General features: G+C 35.4%; 1 protein-coding gene and 1 long non-coding RNA gene across 26 annotated transcripts in view; one reads left to right on the top strand and one right to left on the bottom strand.

The window, feature by feature from the left end:
- The window catches only part of LOC105072018 (uncharacterized), an 87,408-nt gene that overhangs the window by 11,505 nt on the left and 56,170 nt on the right, over positions 1-19,733 (top strand). For 4 of the 22 annotated variants that reach the window (XR_012510813.1, XR_012510817.1, XR_012510815.1 and 1 more), the window contains one exon: positions 2,060-2,434. The exons of 17 other annotated variants lie outside the window; for them this stretch is intronic. This is a non-coding gene — a long non-coding RNA (uncharacterized LOC105072018). Of the gene's footprint in view, positions 1-2,059; positions 2,435-3,480; positions 6,076-19,733 lie in introns of those variants that run through there. One more of the 22 variants, XR_012510822.1, reaches the window with a different exon arrangement.
- Positions 13,289-19,733, bottom strand: part of PTPRQ (protein tyrosine phosphatase receptor type Q) — a 220,239-nt gene continuing 213,794 nt past the window's right edge. For all 4 annotated transcript variants that reach the window (XM_045519424.2, XM_074375351.1, XM_074375349.1 and 1 more), the window contains 2 exons: positions 15,339-15,462; positions 13,289-15,092 (listed from right to left, as the gene is read on the bottom strand). In XM_045519424.2, coding sequence (XP_045375380.2) covers positions 15,055-15,092; positions 15,339-15,462 — 162 coding nt within the window. In that variant the 3' untranslated portion in view covers positions 13,289-15,054. The remainder of the gene's footprint in view (positions 15,093-15,338; positions 15,463-19,733) is intronic.

The following is a 19,733-nucleotide window of genomic DNA, read 5'->3' on the forward strand; positions in this document are numbered from 1 at the left end:
AACATTGTGAATCTAGATCAGTGCAAGATATAATGTTCATTTTTTTTTTTTGGGTAGAAGTTCCTAGAAATGTTGTGGGATAAGAGGCACTCTACTCAAAAAACAAACAAACAAACAAAAAAAAACAAAAAAACCCCACACATTTTATAGCAAGATTTATTTTGGGAGCTAAAATGGCTAAGCCTTAGATACTCAGTCTAAGTAATTAATTGCTAAGCCTGGCTGTCACAACAAAATTAAAGTACACCAATTTGAATTCAGGGACTCATGCTGTGTTTATAAGAAGAGAGTATGATGGCTGTTTGTTTTAAAAGCATTCATGGGTTACTTGTTCCTGGTCACCCAGCTCCTGAATGCCTGGTTATCCTCGTCGTTCCTGGCCTCCACGTCAGCAGGAGTCACTCTGTCACCCAGCTGGCCCTGAGAGTGAAAGCCTTAGGACATGTGGTTATCTTACCCTTGGCTCCTGTTCTGGACACTCTCCAGAAGCTGCTCTGTGTTGCCACCTTTCCACGTCCTGAACCCTGCTGGTTCAGGGTTTCCTGGGTACCTGCAGCTAGAACAGTATGGAACCCAGCTTTGGAACCAGGAATTTAACTCCCCTCTTTGTATCCTTCAACTTTCCTCTCCATAAAGCCTTGGCTTTATAGTAATAACAGTATTTTAATTTACCTTAAAATAACTTAAATATGTAAAACATTTTTTAGTCCAGTAAATTCAAACTTAAAAAATGGTATCTTAAATGTTACATACTGTCACCCATTTGTAAGAGGATTTTGAAATGATCATAGTAGGTGCTGTTGAAATAATCACGCCCCAGTAAACTTCTTAGAAAAGAACCCATAAGAGTGGAACATTCAGTAGAGCAGGCCTCTCCTTTCAAGTGACTTTATTTAGCAGATTTTTGAATGGATTCACTTATTAAATATTTTTTTTTGAAATTTACATGTAATTCAAGCCCAGACTTAGAAAGCAAAATGGTCATTCTTCTAGCCAGTGCCATAAACTTCCCTATTATCTTATTAGGTATCTCCATGAAATCTTGATGCATTTCTTTTGGTGACCATGACCAAAAAAAAAAAAAAAAGGAATGGAAGGCACCATTTCAAATTGTTAATAATAATTATCTTTAGGTACTAGAATTTTGGTATAAAATTATAAAAAGATTTTTCTGTAATTAAAAAAATCTATAATCAGCATGTTATAGTTTTGCAATGAGAAAACCAAATGATATTTAAGAAAATCAAAAGTAGGGACTTCGGCACAACTAGAACTGGTATGTCAGGCAAATAATACAGAGTCTCAATGTTTAGGACAGGAAACAAGACCTGTACCATATTTGCAGCAAAGTTCTCTTGATGCAGACCCAGAAATACTGAAAGACTATACCTAAAATTTCCCAGGAGAAGAACTCAATCTTCCCAGAGTTTGGGGGTGAGGCTGAGCTTTCTAGTTAAATTGAATTGCTTCCGATACACAGAGATGAGGATTGTGGGAGCTGGAAACCAAGTAGCTTTCCCCAAATAAGAAGCTTCAATTATCTGGTAAATTCAATTATGTGAATAGTCTTTTCCAATTATTGCAGATTATGTTATATGCTATTTTAATTCAATTTATTGGACTGGGAAGTAAGGTTACTCAAAGTAGCCCAATAGTCTAAACTTCAGGGTTTCTTTTTTCTCATGAATGCCATATTTTTTATTGAGATACAATTGCATGCCATAAAATTCACCCTTTTAAAGTGGCCAAGAGTATTTTCACAAAGTTGTACAGTCATCACCACTAGTTTCATCACCCCAAGAAAAAACTCGGTATTCATTAGCAGTCACTTCCCACTTCCCACTCAGTCGCTGGCAACCACTAAGATGCTTTCTACAGATATTCCCATTCTGGATAGTTCATATAAATGGAACAATTACAATATGTGGCTTTTTATGTCTGGCTTCTTTTGAAGCCGTGGGTGAAATCCACTTCACCTGCCTTTCCTAATCCAGGTTTTGAGACTAAGGTACTAAGATGTAGCCTAAAAAATAAGATGCTTGCCCGGGTTGTTTTCCAGGAACTTGGAGTCAGCTGCGCCTAGTTGAGGCTGAGCCGAGTCAGCTGTGTCTCATTGGAGCTGAGCTGGTTAGGACTGGGTAGGACCACCCACCCTCGAACCAGGCATGCGCGAACATCCCCTCGTGACGTTCTGAACGTGCAGACGCTTGTAGCTTAGTTACGCCTGCGCAGGAGAACGATTATCGCACCTTTTTCCGATCATCTTTCCTCTCTCACTGTGCCCCAAACAGCCCTGCCTCTTTTTTCCCATAAGTACCCGCGCCCCTTGCCTTCCCGAAGCAGGTTTGGGATATCTTCTCCCGTCTCCTCGCTTTGCTGCAAACGTCGGCGTCTCACCGCTTTGGCTTGCTGCACATCGGGCAAAAGAAACCTGGTTAGTGACACCTTTCCTTAGCATAAAGTTTTCAGTGTTGAGCTGTGTTGTAGCATGAATAAGTACTTTATTCACTTTTGTGGCTGAATAATATTCCATTGTTTGAATATACCATATTTTGTTTTTCCGTTTTTTGGCCATTATGAATATTTTATGGCTATAAAAACTTAAATACAAGGGTTTGTGTGGAGCCATATTGATGTTTAGTTTGTTTGAATTGGTACCAAAATAAAGTCCACATGGTGATATTAGTTGATAAATCTTTTAAATCTCTATAGGTTCGTCCTCTACAGCTTTATGTTTAATTTTTTCAATTTGTTGAAGAAATTGAGTCATTTGTCCTGTGCAGTTTCCAAAGATTTGGATTTTGCTGATTGTGTCCTTTTGGCATAATTTCACATGTTTTTCTAACATCCGTAGTTTCATTAATTGGTAACTGAGTGTGGAGGCTTGATGAGATTCAGACTTGGTGGAGGAGGGGGCTGGTAGGATTATATTATGGGTAGTCTGATTCTACAAGCATCTGGTTGTCTCTCTTTTTTTGATGTTAGCCATTGATGATCATTGCCGATATCCATTAAGGAATGAGAAGTAGTGATAGTCTAATTCTGTCAAATTTGTCCTCAACTATATTGTTACTGCATCATTTGGTTTCTATGTAAAAAGGATAAAATGCTTGAATTGTTTCCCTTTATTTACTAGTTTTCTATATGAACTGCTTCATTATCATTTGTGGGCTTTAAAAATGAACTCATGGATTAGACATATTTAGTATATTCTAATCCATTGGAGTTATTATTCTTTTTTAAAGTAGTACTTCAATTTAAAAAAATAAGTTTCTGTATTTGGGCAGGAACACCTAAATAGAATTTTTGACATTCATTATATTAGCTGATTGATACTTCTTTTGAAATGAAGTCCTCTTATTTAGAGTTTTTTTAAACTTATTTTTTAAATTGAAGTATAGTTGATTTACAATGTTACAGTTTCTGGTATACAATAAAGTAATTCAGTTAGATGTATATGCTTTTTCTGATTCTTTTCCATTTGTTACAAGTTTGTTGCATTATAGTTCCTGTGCTATACAGTAGGACCTTGTTATTTATCTATTTTACATGTAGTAGTTTGTATCTGCTAATCCCAAACTCCCAATTTATACCCACCTGCCCCCCTTTCTTTGGTAACCATAAGATTGTTTTCTATGTCTGTGAGTCCATTTCTGTTTTGTAAGTTCCTTTGTATCATTTTTTTAGACTCCACATATAAGTGATACCATATTTGTCTTTCTCTGAGTTAGTAAAATAATCTCTGGGTCCACCTATGCAGCTGCAAATGGCATTATTTCAGTCTTCTTTATGGCTGAATAATAATCCATTGTATATGTATACACACACAACTGTTTTATCCGCTCATCTCTTGATGGACATTTAGATTGTTTCCATGTCTTGAGTATTGGAAATAGTGCTGCTATGAACATTGGGGTGCATGTATCTTTTCAAATTAGAGTTTTCTCTGGATATATATCCAGGAGTGGGATTGCTGGATCATATGGTAACTGTTTTTAATTTTTAAGGAATCTCCATAATGTGTTCTATAGTGGCTGCACCAATTTACATTCCCACCAACAGTGTAGGAGGGTTCCCTTTTCTCCACACTGTCTCCAGCATTTATTATTTGTAGATTTTTTAGTGATGGGACAGATATGACATGATACCTCATTGTAGTTTTGATTTGCATTTCTCTGATAGTTAGCAATGTTGAGCATCTTTTCATTTACCTATTGGTCATTTGTGCCTCCTCTTTGGAGAAATGTCTTTTTAGGTCTTCTGCTCATTTTTGATTGGGCTGGTTTGTTGTTGTTGTTGTTGAGCTGTATGAGCTGTTTATATATATTGGAAATTAATACCTTGTTGGTCACACCATTTGCAAATATTTTCTCCCAGTCGTAGGTTGTCTTTTCATTTTATTTATGGTTTAGTTTGCTGTGCAAAAGCTTGTAAGTTTGATTAGGTCTCATTTGTTTATCTTTGCTTTTATTTCTGTTGCCTTAGGAGACTGACCTAAGAAAACATTGTTATGGTTTATGTCAGAGGATGTTTTGCCTGTGTTCTCTTTAGGAGGTTTATGATATTCTGTCTTATGTTTGTCTTTAATCCATTTTGAGTTTATTTTTGTGTCTGGTGAGAGGGGAGTGTTCTAACTTCACTGATTTACATGTGGCTCTCCAGCTTTCCCAGCACCATTTGCTGAAGAGACTGTCTTTTCTCCATTATGTACTCTTGCCTCCTTTGTTGAAGATTAACTGACTGTAGGTGTGTGGGCTTGTTTCTGCGCTCTCTATTCTGTTGCATTGACCTATATGCCTATTTTTGTGCCAATACCACACTGCTGTGATTTTTGTATCTTTGTAGTATTACTCTTTTTCCTCAGTATGGCTTTGGCAATTCTGGGCCTTTTGTGATTTCATATCAATTTTAGGATTATTTGTTTTAGTTTTGTGAGAAAAATGTCCTGAGTAATTTGTAGATTGCTTGGGTAGTATGGCCATTTTAACAATACTAATTCTTCCAATCCAAGTGCATGGGATTTCTTTCCATTTCTTTGAATCATCTTCAGGTTCCTTTGTCAATGTTTTATAGTTCTAAGCAGATAAGTCTTTCACCTCCTTGGTTAGGTTTTTTCCTAAGTATTTTGTTTTTTGATGTGATTTTTGAAAGTGATTTTTAAAATTTTCCTTTTCTGATATTTCATTGTTTGTGTCAAAGAAATGCAACATACTACTGTATGTTAATCTTCTATCCTACTACCTTGGCTGAATTCATTGATCAGTTCTTGTAGTTTTTGTGTGGAGACTTTAGGGTTTTGTATATATAGTATCATGTCATCTGCATATAATGACAGTTTTACCTCGTTCTTTCCAGTTTGGATCCCTTTTATTTCTTTAAACTTCGGATTTTTTTTTCTGGTACATACATCTCTGAATTCTTATAAATTGTGGAGAAAATGTAAATGTTTCACTTGGGGGTGGTATGATCCACTGGGCATTAGAAGCTGGATGAGTGATTATCCTGAGAAGGTGAAATTATTTATGATCTTTAAAGGGAAATAAGAGCATGGAACATCCTAAGATCTGTTTGCTTCGAAATTCATTTTGATTTATGATGAGGGAGTTAAATTTAACATGATTTCATTTTTTTCCCTAGCAGCCAATTTCCCTACATCATTTACTGAGGTAATATCTTTTCTCCCTCAGTGGGTGATATTTCCTTACTGACATATTAAAATCTTATAACATGACCTGTATTTAGAAAACTTATCTGTTTTATTAGGTATTATTTGCTTCTCATATCAGTTACACACTTTAAATTTATTTAGATGATAAAATCTTAACACGTGAAAGGGAAATTCTCTCCTCATCACTCTTATTACTCAAAAAAGTTTAGCCTATTTCTCAGTTACTCTTCCAGTTGAACTTAAGATGTTTTCATAAATATTAAATAATCTAATGCTATTTAAGATTTTTAAATTGGCATGTTAAACCTATGAAGTAATTTGAGAAGAACCATAGTAGGCTTCTCCTACCAAAAAATTTAAGCAGATTTTCGATTTCCCTGTTTCACAGTTTTCTTCAGAAATGACGTGTAAGTTTAGCCTCTTGGTATTTTGTTTCGGGTTTTATGAGTAAATTACTTTTTGTTCTCGCAATATATCTTCTCATTAATTGGTTATTTTGAATATTTTTTGGTCACTTGTATTAGAGAATTTCTTATTAAAGTTTTTCAGTCTACTTATTTGTATCTTCTAGGTGTGCAGTATTTTTGTATTGAATAATGGCAATTTTGACTTCTGTTATTTTTGTTTGCCTTATTGCTTTGGTTAGATGAGCAGTATACATTTTTAGTACCTGATTTTGATAAAATCTATCTCTAAAGTCTCTCTAGTACCCTAGTTATTTAAAGCATGTATGTATGTGTGTATGTTTCATGCAGTTACTATTTATTTAGCACTCATGTGCACACTGAAAGGGTGATTGGGATAGAGATACAAGTGTGTGTGTGTGTGTGTGTGTATGTATGTGTATGTATCACTATCACTCTCTCTACCTGTCAACTCATCTATCACCTATCTATGCATGCATCTGCCTATCCATCTGTCCGTATCTATCTTCAGAAAGTGAAGGATCATTGAACCCTTCCTGAGTCTACTTTGTGTCTGTCCCTGAGGAAGTGAGGCGCCTCTGAGTCTAGCTGGCCAGTAGGACCCCGCTCCCTGATGAGCCACTTCCCTGCCTCTGGCTTTTCTTGGATCTGTGTAGGGCCAGTTCCTGGATTCTCTAGCTCTGCTCCACCTGCCTGTTATGATATGCTGCCTCTTACTAGTCCACCCTCGTGTGTCCTGCTAGCCTGGTTTGCCACCTGTTGCTCGTTACTGTCCTCTCTGGCCCTGGTGTCTGCCTCCCTGCGTGTACATATTGGCAGCTGAATCCAGACCTGCCTCTGCATCTCCGGCACCTGTCTCACCTCGTGGACTATTTGTTCCAAGTTTCTTCTGAAACTGCCTCTCCCTGCTTTTTTAGTCTAGTTAGTCTTGGTGAGGTCTTAAAGTATGTTAAACCCATTCCTGTCTCCTTAAGGAGTAAATATAATGTTTTTTTTAAATTTGTTTTCTCAAAGAGGACTTTGATTATAATATTCTAATGGCTATTGAAATACGTTGGATTTCAGTAAGTGGTCTTGAAGTTATGTGTTGAGGGCTTTTGTGCTTTTAATAGGAAAGTAATATGATTTTAATAGGAAGGTATGTATGTGTGTGTGCACACACACACACAATGTAAGGATATAAACCATTAATTTTTCTGTTTAACAAACTGCTGTGAACTGTTAAACCACACTTGTTGAAGTGTCCATAATGTAAGGAAAAAAAGACTGTTGATGAACTATTTTTCATAAGTTGTCCAATTGTACAGAATTCCTTTCTGTCACCTTCAGCTGTTTAAAGCTTTTTTGCATTCTATTAAGATCTTAGTTTCATTCTGGGTAACTGCTGATCCTGAACAATTGCTATGTGCCCATTTCCCCTGCTCCTCCACCTTTATTTATCTTTGATCCAGTCATGTTTGTTTGATCCCTGTTGGAGAAGACATTTTAGCAAGTGTGGTTGGGCAGGAAAATACACCGTCACATAGGCAGCATTATTTTACTTCTTCTAAGGCATGCTTTTCAGTTTCATGTATTGGTCCAAGTTCATCTCATATATAAGATACTATGCCCAATGCAGCGAAGTTAAAATCATGAGAAAAACTTAGTCTTTGCTCACAACCAGCTAGTGAGTGGAGAATGCCAGCAGAGGGTAAGAGCTATGGAGGAAAATGCAGGAGCCAAAGCATGGTATTGGAATGTGCTGGGTGTGTGTCAGTAGGCAGCAAGCATTCTGGTTTGGTTTAGGTCTGGAAAACTAGAGTGAGACTGTGGGAAGGGCATTTTTTTTTCTTTACGTGTTTAATATGCAATGAAGGGCTACCAAACAGATCTGTAAAATGACCAGAGCTGACGGCTAGGGAGATGAATCTGGCAAGAAGTTGCAGAGAATTGAAAAAACAAATAAATAATACAGTTTGGCTGGGATCAAGTATTTACTGGAGGAGGCAGCAAATATAGAAAGAATACCACACTAGCGACCTGAATTCAAAGGCTAGCAGTACCACTGGCTGATATCATGAGATGAATAATTTGCATAAAGGGCTTATTTTGGATGTTTTCTGGAAACTTCTGTTCTTGATGGGAGTAATTAGAGTTCACGTGCATGCTTTACATCCAAGCCGGTGATATCAAAGGTATACCCGATAGTCTGTAGGTCACACAGTGGCATATGGTGACTAATACTATAAACTCTGAAATCAGATTTCCGATTTTAGCTCTAGGTCATAGCACCTACTTGCCAGAATTGTCAGGCGATTAATTAATATTTGTAAAATCCTTAGAAGAGTGCCTGGCACATAGTAATGATTTGATAAAGTTATTAATTATAGTAAGTAAAATTGTTAAGTCTACTTCACGCAAATGATTCATATCACAATTGTCAGTGTATTCCTTAAAATAATTCTGATGTCACAGCCCAGGGAGCGGGTGTTGGCCCTGTTAGCCTGCGTCAGCTTTATGAATGTGCTGCCCTGAGGCTGATGGAGCTCTGTATTCCCGTACAAGAGTCCGGCATGTGAATTCATCATGTCTTCCACAGCAGTTCACCTGGTTATAAATACTAAGTGAATAAGAACTTGGTGAATTCTGTGGAAAGCACTTGTAGCGTGTCAAGTTTTATTTTTAATGTTGGAAACACCAATTGTTAGTGCTTTGGGAATGGAGTAAATAAGTAATTATTTCTCTCCATATTGCCCTCATTCAAGTGAGAGAGCAGGACACTTTGATTAGTGAAAATAATCCATAAACATTTAAGTCATTGTATTAAATTACTAACATTTAAATCATACTCATACTTTTAAAATCATGAAATACTTCAAACACAGAAAATATTTAAATCATTTATTTAAAATTTATTAAATTATTAAATATATAAAATTATACATTAGATATGTATAGCATGTAATATAAAATTATAATTATATAGAATATATCAGTAATATATACATAAAATAATAATTATTTAAATGTTTTTACTCATTACTTAATGTTAAATCTTTGTTGCCATATATGCTTTAAATTTTTTATTGAAGTGTTGTTGACTTAGCAATGTACAATTTAGCAAGTGTTAGCTTTCGGTGTAAAGCATGGTGATTTGGTTGTACTTTTATATATATATGTATTCTTCCTCCAGTTCTCTTTCATTATAGCTTATTACAAAATAGCGAATATCATTCTCTGCTGTACAGTAGGACCTTGCTGTTTATCTATTTGTATTTTAAAAACATTACATAAAAGCATGTTATAAATATCTTAACTATTTTCGTTATTTTAATCAACTTTATTGAATTATCATTTACATGAAAAAATGTACTCATTGCATATATACAATTCAAAGCATTTTAAGAAATGAATATACCTATATAAATATCACTCCATTTGAGACATAGAACACATTCATCGCCCCCCAAAAGTTCTCTTTTGTCCACTGCACTCAAGTCCCCACATATACCCTACTCCAGGAAATCACTGATTTGATCTCCATCACTATAGTTTAGTTTGACCTGCTCTAGAACTTGATCTAAGTGGATTCTAACAATATATATTCCCTTTTGTCTGTCTTCTTTCACTCAGCATCGTGTTTTTGAGGATTTTCCCTATTCTTATGTGTATCAATAGTTCATGTCTATTTTATTGCCATGTTCTAGTTCATTGCCAAAAAACACCACAATTTATTTATTCATTCATGCTGATGAGTATTTGGACTCTTTCCAATTTTTGGCCAGTATGAATAAAACTGCTAAGTGTACTGTTAGTACAAGTCCTTTTCTGGAAATGAATTTTAATTTCTCTTGGATAAATGACTAGGAGTGGTAATGCTTGGTAATTTTGTTTAACTTTATAAGAAACTACCAAACTGTTTTCCAAAGTGATTGTATTATATGTCATAGCAGTTCCAGCTGCTCCCAGTCCATGCTGGGATGACCTGATAATACCAGTCATTTTAGCTTTAATCATTCTGTTAGTATGGTTATTTCATTCTGATTTTAATTTTCATTCCCTTGATGACTAATGATGCTGAGCACTTTTTCATATATTGGCCAAATGTGTATATTATTCTGTAAGTTTACATGTATTCTGAATACTAGCCTCAGGACTTGAATCTTGTCACATTTATTGTGCCATTTTCGCTCATTCTCCCAGCCTGTGGCTTGATTTTCTTAATAACGTCTTTTGAAGAGCAAGGTGTTATAATTTTAATGAAGTAAAATATCATTTTTTATTTTATATTTCATTTCTTTATACTCTAAGAAATCTTTGCCTATCCCAAAGGCATGAGAATTTTCTTACTTTTTTCTATAAGCTTTATAGTTTTAGCCTCTACATTTAGATCTGCGTTGCATTTCAAGTTAACTTTTGTATTTGTCTTATGGGCTAGACATGAAGGTTCATGTTTTTCCATTATGACTCTCTTTTCTCCATTGAATTACTTTGTCACCTTTGTTGGAACGTAAATGACCAGCTATGTGAGAAATCATTTTTTGACTTTGTATTTTTTCTTTTAATGACAAATAGTATAGATATATAGTGTAAATCACCATTTAAAAATTATTTTGGCTATTCTAGATCTTGTGCATCATATCCATATAAATTGTAAAACCAGTTTATCAATTTCTAGAAAACAAAGCCTTATGGGATTAAGACTGGTACTCCATTGAGTCAGTAGATCAGTATGAGGAGAATTGACTTCTCTGCATTTCTGAGTTTTTGAGTTCATGGACATGAATTTTAAAAAGCTTGTCTTTAATTCTTCTCATCAATATTGTTTTTAGTGTATATATCTTGTAGATACTTTAAGTTTACTCTAAGCACTTTATGTTTACAATGCTATTGTTAATGATATTTTTAATTACAATTTCCAGTTCTTTGATGGCATGTGGACATAAAATTGATTTATGTATCTTGATCTGATATCTTGTAACCTTTTAAAAGCTATTTATTATACCTAGCAGCTTTTTTGTAGATTTCTCAGGAATTTCCTCATAGTTATTCTTTGATAGAGACAATTTTGTCTCTTCATTTACAAACCTTATTCCTTTTTTCTTTCCTCATTGTAATGTCTAGGAACACAAGTACAAGGTTGAATAGGTGTGAAAGTGTTCATTTTTGCCTTTTTCTTGATCCTAGGATGAAGGCCTTTAAGTGTTTTGCCATGGTGTTAGCTCTAGCTTTTTTGTACTTACGCTTAATCAGGTTTAAGAGGTATTTTCAGCACTTTGAGTATGTCATTCCAGTATAGGTTGGCTTGCATTGTTCCTGAGTAGAAGCTGGCTTGTTTTCTTATTTTGGAACCCCTCAGTAGGTCTGTTTTCTTTATTGCCTTTTAAAAAATTTTATCTTTATCATTGGCTTTCAGCAACTTGATCATGATGTGCATCTTCCATCTTTACTGAATATGATCTCAGGCACATTTGTTAAGTTTCATTATATTTATCTGTAATATGGGACACTGCAGATCTTAGAGGATTTCATAAGGATGAATCAGGATGATGGGTGTAAACACTGTAAAAAGTTTATAGTTTACTAAAATGACTCTCAATCTAATACTTTGAGCAAAGTTTAAACTAAATTTTGATCCTAGAAACAGTCTTGTTAACAAGGGCGAATAATGCTTTTCATTACCTTCTGTTTAGTTAATTTTCAAATGAATATATTGCAGACACTGATTTAGTATTTCCATTTGAAACACCTGAAATGAAATTTTTCTTGATTTGTTTTCCAAGTCACATTTTGTGTGATTATGTACATGTTTGTTTATTCATTTTAGTCCAAACATCTGTTCACAACTCTCAGTAATTCATGAAAAAAAAAAGTTCAGTGGTCAGTGTACCTGTCATAATGTTTTCTTCATTGTGTGCATGTGTAACAAACAAACATGAGTCTTAAAATGGGATGCATTATCTTACTGATAAACATTACACACTGTCCAGCCTGGGTAAAAAAAAAAAATTCGTAGAATTCACTGTACTTCTCAACACTTCCAAATATGTGATATAATCTATTCCTCAGAATATCTTCATGAACTGATGAAATCAGGAGTCCTGATTCCAAATGGAAACTCCACTCATATTTATGATGTCATTTACCACGAAATACTACTTGTCCTAAGAAGGCAAGCTGTTTTGCCAAGATTATGCTTTATAAACTTTTCACACATTTTCACTTTTAGTGTCATTCAGTTGGGAATTTCAGGTCATAGGCTTCATCAGTATTTCCACTGTGAGTTTTCTAAAAGCTGGCCTACAAAAATGGACTTACCATAATAATGTCATGGACATACAGAGTACTTTGAACTTAAATTTCGTTTCTAAATCTAGCATTGGGTACCAGATGTGAAGAGCGAATCACCGTCTCCTTTACGAAGAGGGCAAGGTCTAATTAGCTTTTTCAAAAGACTTATTATACATTTCACCTATAAAGCGAAAGAAGAAAATTATGCGTTTTAAAGCAGGATGAAAGTAGAGGTGATGCCCGCAGCTGCTCTCGTCTCTGGCAAACTATTCTGAGAGGCTCCAGTTTCATTCGGTTCAGATGAAACACATGTTGCTCATTTATTGTACATGTGCTTCAACGTATTTTGACAAATCTGATCTAAAAATGTTACAGATGTTCCTCATTATTTTAATTTGCACTTAGTAGCTAACTATAAACCTTGGCTATAAACTAGCCTTTTCACGATATAATTAAGAGAAAATTTAGCTGTCGTTGATATGTTAGTTTCAATTCACTTTCAGTTAGTTTTGTGGTGTAGGTGGTGAACTGTACACATTGAACAGGTGCTGCTATAATTTGTTTCTGATAATTAAGACGTATTTTTAGCATGTTTCAAATAATTTCAGGTAAAAATAAAATTATTTTAATCTTGTCTTTTGGAGATTTGCTGTTCACTGTATGGCCTGAGATCAAGCAGCAATATTACAATTTGAGTCTTTCTAGAAATGAAGAATCTTAAGTCTTACCTGGACCTACTGAAACCGAATCTGCATTTTAGTACAATCCGCAGATGATTCGTATACACATAAGTTTGATAGGCACTCTTTTAGGGTAGGCCTTACATTAAAACTATTTTATATGCGCACACATGCAAATACATATGGGTCAGACCTGAAACACTATGCTGTACCCTCTGTCTTGTATAGAATCATAGAAAATGGACTGGCTTGTGGATTGATCTGTTTATTTTCTTATCATTTAATACACTTAAAGGTAAACTCCCTAATACTTTCCACAGGCTGTCATCAGTCTTCGTGAATATAAAACCCCACATTCATAAGTGCTGGCTTACCACATATTTTCAGTGACTGATACATGAAGCAAACTGAAGAACTTCTAACTCCAACTTGAATCTTTTTAGAGTTTTCAGTTTATTGTCTTCTGTAACTTTCTATAGAGTAAACTTGTTGGTTGAAACATTAATAGATTATATTTATTTACATGCCTTTGCCATTAAAAAAACAGAAAGCAGAATTGCTTGTAAGACTAAAGGATTTAATGTCTTGGATAATAAATACTCGATTTTAAAATTACTATCTGTGGATACCTTGGGAAATCATTATATCTTACTTATATTCATTATTATTACACTGTACTTTATACTTTATTACATTATGATATTATCAATTATATCTTAGTATGTGATACAAAATCAAATTTGTTTATAAGGACCTCTGAAATCTAGTTGCAAAGTAACTCAGTTTCTTAAAATTCACTTTTATCGGCCATCATTTTCTCTATATTCCAGCAGAAATAAGCATGATATAATTCTTACCATGAAAGAAATAATACTATTTTATGACCCTTAACTGAAATCAATGACAAAATAATTTCATATAGTTCAAAACTTACTTAGTATATTGTCACTATACAACAAAAAGGAGGGTGAAATAGCTTCTTTAAAAAAAAATCTCTAATTTGCTACAATCTGGTTAATCTCTTTGTTTTCAGTTCCACCAAATATACTTTTCAGTAATCAACCTTGGGAAATGAAATAAGGACCATTTGATGTAATCTATCCAGAAGTCACTTGGCACCACAGCAGCACATCATTGGTTTACAAGCTTCCAACACATTACATTTTTATTACTGCTTTTATACATTTCTGCTGAAGAAACCCTTCAAAACTGTTATTAGCTTGAATATGTATCTAATGGACAAATACTGATACATTCAACTGTGCATTGAAATGTACAATACAGTGGTAGAGCTTATCCCTGAAAATGTACAAAGGTAGACAGGCTGGAAAAGTATTCTGCAACTTCATATGACCAGTTGCACTGTTTAATTTTTCCTTTTGTTTTTTCAAATGAAAGATCACAATGCAATTTAAATAGCCCTAAGTGTCCCTGAAGAGCTACTGTGTGTTGCATAAAGGCTAAGTAATCCCGCAGTGTCAGGGGGTTACTGTTCAGCTGTTTGAGATCAGGAGATGATATCTCAGCACTCATAAAACAGAGGATTCAAAACACAGGGGCATACATGGAAGTGCAGATCATGATGACAGTCCTGGAAGTTATCCACAAGAAATGTCAACACCCCGGAGGCCAAAATAGCACTACTGAATCAACATTTACAACTTTTGTTCAAGACTGAATCCAATATGTAGGGAAAATTCGCATTGAACCATTAATGCAAATATAATAATAGTTTTATATTTGGCTCATTCCCCAAATACAGAAGGCTTCAAAATCTCTGGGGTATCTTTTCTTAAACACTTTAAGTATAAAGTATTCTGTACAAAACAGCTATCCTGAATTAGCTCCTTCATAGAACTATTCATAACATGTCAGCCCGTTTAGTAAGGCACAGTAAGAGAAGCATGGAGATTTATTTCAGGTTGCACGTTTCAATTCAGAAGACTGAGGGGGTAACTTTGGCCCCTGGGACTTGGAAGTATCTTCCAGTTGTACTCTTTGGTCTGAATATTTACATGGTGGTTTCTTCCCATTCAAGCTCAACATCACCTATAACATAAAGTAACATGTCACAAGACGATTAAAGTTAACAGTTCAAAAGATTTAAATGTTTCATGGCAGTCATGTACTATACATAGAAAGGATATTATCCTATCTTGGATTAGAGAGAAATGAAAAAATTGGTATGTGCACCAACCAAGCTTCTAAAACATTTTCAACATATGGTTATTACTAAATTAATGCTCCTGCTATAGGTGATAAACTGGTAAATCGATACACTTTGCCTCTGTTTACCTTCCATGGCATCCAAAGAGTCCATCTTCTGAAGTGCTGAATAGTTAACAAAGCAGATGGGCTGATTACTTCCTTTACTTGATAAGAGATCCAGAATGCACTGATGTAGAAAGATATACTGCGCCTAGACACCAGAGAAAGAGTGGTTGAGTAAATGGATGGGGTGGAGATTCTTCTTATAAGGGGAACTATACTGTTACAGTGAAAAATAATACTGAATTCAACAAATGTGAAATAGCTAAGTTAGAGGCACAGAATTTGCCATGTATATAAATGATTTTCTATCATTTCAAACATAAGATTTGCTAAAGTCCCGTGGCTTTTTGTAGCTTCCAGTTAAAAAAAACTTGTCATTAAATACCAAGTGTTCATATGTTCTTTCTTGCTGTGATTATAAAAAGTGGCAGATGACTTAAATGTGTTTGCGTTTCCTTTTTCCTGTTGGCATAATTGAGTAATTTTTCTTATACTTTTCTTGTTAGAATGACTGTTGGAATGCAGATGTTAAATTTACTTTCAAAAGCTCTGAGTGAGCATATCAACACACTATAGACACATTTGAAATATGTTTAACAATTTTATTAATTACTTAACAGTTAGCCTATTTAATGTCAAGGATGTGGTCTCTAAATACAAGGCAGTTGACCATTGAAATATCCAAGAACTTGTATTATTTCATCTAAAGTTTGGGTTAAATTCAGTACCCTCTGGGTTCTTTAAGTTTATTTGATATATTTTAATAATCTGTTAGCATTTCTGGGTTTGGACTTTCCCAAAGGTAGTTAAGGTTACAGTCAGAAAAGCACCCTCATTTTTACGTAAGAAAGGTACTTGAAGTTAAAGGAATATAACCAAATGTTATATTCACACACACACACACACACACACACACACACACACACACACACACACTGACAACTGATTTAAACAGAATGTCCTCTAAAGTGACCATGTTAAGGGATTGTATTCATATCTATTTCTACTGTACCTCAAAAACTTTTTGGAACTTCTCTATTGAAACTCTTCAGACATTGTTGGTTATTATTAGGAATACCTATTTCTTTGTGGCTTACAAAATGTTCCCACAAACATTTCATCACTGGAAATCAGTTCTATGAGGACAGAACTCTTTCATATTCACTGCTATATTCCCTTTGCCTGTAATCGTGCCTGGAATGGAGCAGTTGCGTAATAAATGTTTGTTGACTTAGTCTCATTTCTCACAGCTAGCCTAGCCGATGTTTACCATTTAAGGACAGGCTTGTCTTGGAGAACAACCAGAAGTCATTAGGGATCAAGTCTGTAAGCGAGGTGGATGGTCAAGTTACACCATTCAATTTTGGTAAGAAATGAAATATTCTAAGGTAATAACAGTTCTATTGAAATTGCTATTAAATATACTCGTTTGGAGTAGATTAAGATATACATCACACAATGAATAACATTATTGGCAGAAATACATTAACACAATATAATTTGTTTGAAAACAACAGCCGTTTAAATTTGTGAGTTCTAGTATTTAAAAAAAAACAAACCCAAAACAAAACCAAAACAACCACATTTGATACGTGAAACTTCTGACCCGATCTCATCTTCTCCATTGGAAAGAATGATGGAGGAGGGTAACTCTGCCAGCAGGGCAGGCTGAGCTCCATGGGGCAGCACTGTATTTTCCAAGATCCTACTGCGTGCTGTGTTACTGCCAGAGAGGCAGTGAAGCGTTCCGTTCCAGTCTCGACCCTGGCTAGTCAATGTTACCTTAAGAATTAAACTTTTCTGATGTTCCATTTCCTCATCTAGGGGGTTCAGAGAAGCTGGAGTGTGAGATTTAAAGGATGAAACTGATGAGATTTAAAGGACGAAAGGAATAAAGTGGCTGGCAGGAAAGCTAGGCAACAAAAATACATAATTTTTTTCCCTTCTACCTTAGGAGTTCACATCAGTAAAATATTCAGGAGAACCAGAGCAGGAACGGGATTCATCCAGATTAACCCTTACATGTGGCACCAATCGTGTCTCTGGATATTATCTCACTGCAGAGTATTCCCAGAAAATTTTTTCACGTCTCTTGGGGTGGCTGTGAACCGTGTTTTGGTAGACACTGAAAGAACTCTAAGATCTCTCCCGCGTCTGGGCGGCACCCCTCTGGTGTCTGCTAGTGGGGCTGTATTGCTGGGGTTCGCACCCCCACCCCTGCCCATGGCTACTGTAGTATGAGCATTCTTCACAGGACTTGGAATCATTCCCAAGCGCAACATAAGGAAATAAGAAACCACTCTTGTGCATAAGGACTGGAGCCAAGGTGTGGTCCTTTTTTTTTTTTTCATCACAAAGACAGTAAAGAGCTTCGCTTCTGGGAACTAAGTCAGGTAAGAGAGCTTTGCAGTAGTACCACTTCTTCCCCAAGGAGGGGCTCCAGCGAGCTCATGTCAGACATTTGTGGCATGTTGGGCACTTACTACGTGCTTAGTGCTTTACTTTCCCATATTTAATACTGACGATAAACTCATGAAAAGTATAACACAGCTACTTTACAAAGGAGAAATAGCTCAGAGAGGTTCATTAAGCAGAGCCACAAAGCCAGCAGTTAGCAGGGCTGGCATCTGAACTCAATTCTCAGACTCCAAAATTCATGCTCTTTCTATTCCCCCACCCAACCTGCCACATTCTCCTCTGGCCAGTTAAGCCAGCATAACGTATGAAGTTTATAGCGTATGTTGAATACTAAATTGTGTGAAATTATTCACAGGCACTCTTGACAAAGTTGGAGAACGTGACAAAATTTTTTCAGCTTTCATTTGAAGACTGACTCCAGACTTTAGAAGGAAATCATTCCTAGCCCCATCCGAGAGCCCGCCAGCCTCAACCAATGTCAAGAGCATTGATCGCCAATGCGCGTGTGTACACCCGGGGACATGGGAGGAAAACATGTTAGCTGTTTACCCTTATTGTTAACTGAAACTAAGAAAGAATTTGAATTTTGATAATGGTTAATAGTTGTATTGATATGGACGCCCTTATGAGACCCCTGGATAAGAACCAGCTACGTAATTTGCAGGGCCCACTACAAAATAAACATGCGAGTTCCCTTCCTCAGAGATGATTAAAGATTTTCAAGTCGGTGACAGCAAACATTAAATCAAGTGTGGGGACCTGTGAGGCTGTACAGGTTTCATACCCATGAGCCAACTATGGCCACAAGTCCTACAGCATCTCTGAAGTTTCCTGCTTCACTTGTGTGTTCCCTTTCAGCATATATGCAGATGCACATGGATTACACTGCCTGGCTTCACCTAACTGCTGCATAGCTGAAGTTCCTCAAAAAGATTCCCACAAAGAGACTAGATTGAAGGTATTTGTCATGCAAGCACAAATGAATGACAAGAAAATGGCAGGGCTAAGTGAAGTAAGCCAGAAAGAGAAAGAAAAATACCATATGAGATCGCTCATATGTGGAATCTAAAAAACAAAAACAAAAACAAAGCATAAATACAAAACAGAAATAGACTCATAGACATAGAATACAAACTTGTGGTTGCCAATGGGGCGGAGGGTGGGAAGGGACAGACTGGGATTTCAAAATTGTAGAACAGATAAACAAGATTATACAGGGAAATATACACAAGATCTTACGGTAGCTCACAGAGAAAAAAATGTGACAATGAGTATATATATATATATGTTCATGTATAACTGAAAAATTGTGCTCTACACTGGAATTTGACACAACATTGGAAAATGATTATAAATCAATAAAAAATGTTAAAAAAAAAAAAAAAAAGAAAGAAAACGGCAGGGCTGCCCTTTTTCATACTCCTAGAATAATCCCATTTTATAGCCCTACTGTGAGGTCAAAACAGCAGCAATGTAATCAGATCTGACAAAAGGCTAGATCACTTTTTAAAAAATTATAAATAATTTAAAAGATATAACAGTTATTTTCTGTTAAGTATATATTTTCTCTTTTGAAAACAATGCTAGTATGAAGCCATCACAATTAGCAAAGTTGTTTTTTTTTTTTAATTGAAGTACAGTCAGTTACAATGTGTCCATTTCTGGTGTTCAGCACAATGTCCCAGTCATGCATATAGATACATATATTCATTTTCATATTCTTTTTATTAAAGGTTATTACAAGATATTGAATATAGTTCCTTGTACTATACAGAAGAAATTTGCTTTTTTAAATCTTTTTATATATAGTGGCTAACATTTGCAAGTCTCAAACTCCCAGACTTATCCCTTCCCACCCCCTTTTCCCTGGTAACCATAAGATTGTTTACTATGTCTGCGAGTCTGTCTGTTTTGTAGATGAATTCATTAGTGTCCTCTTTTTTTCTTTTAGATTCCACATATGAGTGATATATGGTATTTTTGTTTATGGCTTACTTAGAA

Source organism: Camelus bactrianus, chromosome 12 (genome assembly GCF_048773025.1).
Source record: "Camelus bactrianus isolate YW-2024 breed Bactrian camel chromosome 12, ASM4877302v1, whole genome shotgun sequence".
Lineage (NCBI taxonomy): Eukaryota > Metazoa > Chordata > Mammalia > Artiodactyla > Camelidae > Camelus > Camelus bactrianus.